Source organism: Papilio xuthus, unplaced genomic scaffold (genome assembly GCF_000836235.2).
Source record: "Papilio xuthus unplaced genomic scaffold, Pxut_1.1 DF828258.1, whole genome shotgun sequence".
In the NCBI taxonomy this organism is placed as follows: Eukaryota; Metazoa; Arthropoda; class Insecta; order Lepidoptera; family Papilionidae; genus Papilio; species Papilio xuthus.
Genome location: NW_013530391.1, coordinates 2,405,636 through 2,411,062, shown reverse-complemented (window position 1 = coordinate 2,411,062; position 5,427 = coordinate 2,405,636). Strand labels below are relative to the sequence as shown.

Genomic DNA, 5,427 nt, shown 5'->3' with positions numbered 1-5,427 from the left:
TGTAAGAATGAATTACGTAAAATTAATAAACTTAAATTATAGCGCCACGAACCAAGCAATTCATTGGAAAAGCAATTTTTACACTATTTACTAACAAATACAGTTGTAGTACTGCACAAATTACTCTTAAAAATGTACTTGAACTTAAGTAAAAAGTGAACAATTACTTTCAATTATCAGAGACTATCTGTGGCCGATGACAGTACAATCGCTTTAACATCAATAATAAATAGACGATACGTGTTGACTTTATACTTTGAGCGTACATGATAAAACTATTCAGTTTATTCCGACATCTCGTGCGCAGTGGACGCGTTCAAAATGACGAGCAAAGAAGAGGCCCCTTCTACTTTTTGGGACGAATTAACGAGCCCGCTTAACTTAGTGTTAGTCGGTGTTATTTTGTACCTTATCTACAAGATTTTAAAGTCTCATTTCCAATCAGAGGACGACACACCGGCCCCGCCACCGCAGCGTATGAAAAAACTTCGTAAAGATTTAACTACGGCTGAATTAAAGAAATATGACGGAACGGGACCTGATGGAAGAGTGCTTTTGGCTGTAAATGGTGTGATTTTTGACGTAACAAGAGGAAAAAGATTTTATGGGCCAGGTAAATATTCTCCGTCGTTTCATTCACTTCATTCCACTTCAACATCATTACGCGATAATGTTATCGTAGTAGGTAACGCTATCGAGTACGCGCCATCGTTGTTTCTTTTTAACGAAAGGAAATTTGCTTTTATAATTTTCAATTTCACTTAGTTTACACACATGTTTTTAGTTAAACATAAACACATTCGTTCATATTAATATGCACTAATATTAAATTTCGTGTCAATGACAGCGACATAAGACCGGCACGTTTATAACCGGTTTTTATGCTTTCTGCTTACAAACATGGCGACTATAAACAACATAGCTAAGACTAAAAAATTAGAAAATTCTTGATCCTAATTAAACCGTCTTATATTACGTTGATTTGGGCATTCCATAGCCTAGTTAACTGCCAAAACATCAGATATTGCGCAACATTGTAACGTTATCTACATCATAACGGTAACATGTCTTACTACACTGATTCTAACGATCAAGAACTATTCTATGCATATTTAAGTATACATTGTATGATTAACATAATCTGTAATACATAAAAGTGCTGTTAAAGAAGTAATGTAATGCTGACAGGAAAAAATGCCGGCTAGCATACTTGCAAGTCATTTGCCAGATAGAAACAACGTTATAATTCTATCTCAGCTCATTAAATTGTTTTATGATGATGGTTATAGACACAATAAAATGAAGCTTAATATTTCTAATAAGTTTATATACATTTTAAATGACAAAATTCTCGCGTTTAGGTAAAAAGTAACAAAAATAAACGTAGATGAAGTTCGTGAAATCAGATTCAAGATTTAACTAAAACTCTTAAATAAATTATGTTTATAAACAACTGCATTAAGGTTTTTAATTCGTCAAAACCATACAGAAAGTGCCAGCGACATGGAGAACTTTGCCATTTGTTGGCATAGTAACCATCTGATGTTACTCCGGACTCGACCTAAATAACAAGGACATCCTGTATAACTAACTATAAGAGATATTAAAATGATAAACATAATATCATCTACACATTAATACGAGAAGCGAAATTTTTTACCTCTTTTTATGGAAATTCCACGAACGGATGAACGAGAATTTGACACAGGTAAAGTTGCCGAAAAGAATTGCGTATAAAGTAATCCCAAATAAAAAAAATATTTGATTATGAATTATGGTTGAATTTAGTCCAATGTGCGAGTACTAGTAATAAGCAATATAAAGTCAAAATAAAATTGCAAATAACATTGATAGACGGCGCATGCGACCTTGTGTCGTACGAGGTCCAAAGTCAACCGTTGTTTAGAATTCATATGCGAATGATTTATTCACAAACACTCAGACAATACTCAGTTATCAGAATCAAAGCAAATTGAAACAGCTAAAGATACCACGTAATATATGAAATTGTAACACAATGAAAATCTAATTGATACTTAACACAATACAAACATTATTATAGTGGTAGAGCCCGCTTTAACATCTTCGCACGAATTGTCCCGGCTCGCCCGCTGAAATACCACGACCACACAGAAGACAGGCGTGAAGTGGAAGCAATTCCGCGTTTCGTCTGATGAGTGTGCGTCCCGGAGGCCTAATTTAGTCCTTTTTCACTTTCCAGCCTTTTCATTATAAGGAAAGGATGGGAAGTGGAAGTGGACTTTTCGGATGAGAGGATGCATGGGAAAGGAAAATATTATTTCTGTGCATCCTCTCCTCCGTCGATTAAAGGTAGGCAGCGCATATGCAATTGCGTTTGGCTATGGGCAACGGTCACTTCGTTATTTCAGCGATTTCAGGTGGCCGCTCGCTCGTTTGCCACTTTATGATATAAAAAACAGAAGAAATAATTTATAACTGTAATATCTTTTGTTCAAAAAATCTATCCTGTATTAACAGTAAATTTCGACTGCATTGACATATACTGTTGTCTCTGTTTACTCAAAGGGAATGAGTGGGATGCCAATTTATTATGAGGTTGAATAGACGTCTTTAAAAATAATTATATTATTCGTCAGTACTTATAATTTAATGAGTCTTTTGTATACTTTGAATAATTCCATTGCGGCCTCTAGCGACGATCATCGAGTACGCTATACAAAGAATCTTCTCGTCTCTGTTAAATCTATCTGTCCACCGGAGTTTTGGTCTCACTCGAATTCGATTTTCGATATTTGACAAGTTTAAATAGGAATTACATATATTTCATACTGATATTTAGAGAGAAACATGTGTTTTATTATCTGTATGTGATATTTTCAGTTATCGTATATGACGCAATATTACTTCAACATAAAAAATCAGTTATTTGTGATCTTTACACAAATATAACTTTCTTAAATACGTACCTATCACTATCTATTCACCTTTGCAATAATGACATGCAAATAAAGAAAATTCTGATAACAATATTACTAATTGATAAACACGTTTGCTTATAAACCTAATTGTGACTAATTAAAGTAGTAAATAAAATTAATCTTGCTATTAGTAACATTTTTGTTGCTTAAGTTTTTAATCACAGACAAATTCATAGATTATTTTTCTTTTCAAGTATTTTCACCAAGAATTATCTTAAATCACTCAATCGGAATTATCTCAGTGTGTTGGGAAAACTTCTTGCAATTTTATAAGCAGTTTAATTCCAAACAGAATAGTCACTGGACCACCCAGAAAAATGAATCCATGCAGTTAATGTTACTGTTCATTTTCTTCTTTTATTATTTGATTTGTATAACTGACACAAATGTCTCAATGAGCACAATGCATAAATATTAAAAATGCGAATGTTTAGATGGATGGATGGATGGCTGGGTGTTTGGTTGAAGGTATCTCCAAAACGGCTGAACAGATCTCGATGAAATTTTGCATTGATGTAGTACATATTCTGGAAGAACATATAGGCTACTAATTTAGTTACTTTTTAATTGCGAGCGACGGAGTCGTGGGCGACAGCTAGATTTACAATATGGTAACAATTACTTCATACATTTAATCATTTTTTTTTTTAATATGTTTTACTGGTTGGTTAATGGCTGTTGTTATCGAAGTCATTAAAAAAGTGTTTCCTTGTTAACTTCAGGTGGTCCATACTCGGCGTTTGCTGGCAGGGATGCTACACGTGGCCTAGCAACGGGCTCAGTGTCTGCAGAAGACAAAGAATGGGATGACGTCAGCGATCTCAATGCCGATGAGATTGCGTCGGCAACAGAATGGGAAGGTCAATTCAGGGGTAAGAGAAATAAAACATCTTTTTAAATTTAATTTTTCATTAATTTTCTTCTTTATTTGAGAAATAAGATTGATAAAATTCACTTCCAACATGTGCAGTAGAAACCTACCGTAATATAGCATCACTTATCTTCACTACAACGCTATAGAATATGTACAAATATTCAATCTATTCACGATGCCACAAGATTGCTATTACTGCTAAAAACAAATTGAAGTCCATTGAAGAAATAAGTTGCTCGTTACAATGAAAGTAAAAGTGAATGATCGGACAGTAACCCAATGCCCCCGGCGTAAGACGAGTTGTTAATACTAGTATATCTTGTTTTCAGTTATTCTCCCATATTTTAATGCAAGATATGCTATGCTTCCAGCGGTTTGAACATAACCTGTTTAAGAATGACTACTTTGTACGCTTGAATGTCAGAATACAAAAAAGAAAAAATAACCGTTCAGTAACAGTAAAATAAACAAAGAAAAAATTAAAGGGCATTTTGTAATAACAAAAACCAGAGCGAAAACAAACAATTGTGTTCATTTATTGGATTAATTGTTTTTAATAGTTTAGTTTGCAATAATACACACTACTACTACGTTACTTTACAAATCTCTAGAAATCTGCTAATATTATAAATGCGAATGTTTAGATGGATGTATGTTTGTTACAAAGTATCTCCCGAACGGTTGAACGGATCTCGTTGATATTTGGCATACATATAGAACATAATCCGGATCAACACATAGGCTACTAATTAATTTTTATTTTTTAAAACTCCGCGCGGAGAGTCGCTGGCGTGCGTTAGTACATATAATATTTTCAAAATTCATTTTAATGTTTTTATTTCTTATGTTTGCAGAGAAATATGACATCGTTGGTCGGCTGCTGAAGCCAGGAGAGACACCAAATAAATACAGTGATGACGAAACAGAAGACAAGAAGGATCAGTAGTCTTACTGAACTTAAGTCGTTGAGTATTATTCTTAGAGCAATGTGTGACATTGTAAAATGTGTTTGTAAAAAAAAAAGTTAAATTATAAGTAATATTTTAACAGTTAAATATTTTATTTCGTAATGTCTCAAGTATCGAAAGTTTGAGGACGAAAAATAATTGTACTTCACGGATTAACACTTCTTAGTTATCTGAGCGATATCTGCGGAAAATCCCAATTAGATCTATACCTCTAAAACCTAAGCTCACATCGGACCGTAGGTTGTGCCGATTTTTCTACGTTTTTCCTTAACATAACATGATTGATAACACTATATAGATGTTTACAATTTTACTTTAAACTATTATTCTAAAGGTAATAATGCCATCATGCAATCCATTTTACTTTTAAAGTAACTTATATTATTCACGTATCACAACTGTTAGTTTAAGTTTTCAAGTTAAACTAAGAGAAAATCTCGGAGGTAGTCAACAAATAAGCATAATGTTCCAATCGGGAAATCGTGGACTTTGGGAAAACATGTAACTCCAAATTGATACAAACGGCTCTTTACACGATAAATTGGAACGGGGAAAATATTCCAGTGAACCAGTTTCCTTGCGCTTAGAAACACGAAATATTTTAGCTTCGATTGAATAGAAACTT

The 5,427-nt window shown here is 33.6% G+C and overlaps 1 protein-coding gene across 1 annotated transcript; it reads left to right on the top strand.

Annotated features, from left to right (window-relative positions):
- The first annotated feature begins 296 nt into the window (after positions 1-296).
- On the top strand, positions 297-4,883 carry LOC106113506 (membrane-associated progesterone receptor component 1-like). Its single transcript, NM_001312754.1, is given in 3 exon segments — positions 297-613; positions 3,683-3,832; positions 4,689-4,883. Coding segments are annotated over 3 exon segments (534 nt in total). The 5' UTR covers positions 297-321; the 3' UTR covers positions 4,781-4,883.
- Positions 4,884-5,427: the final 544 nt, after the last annotated feature.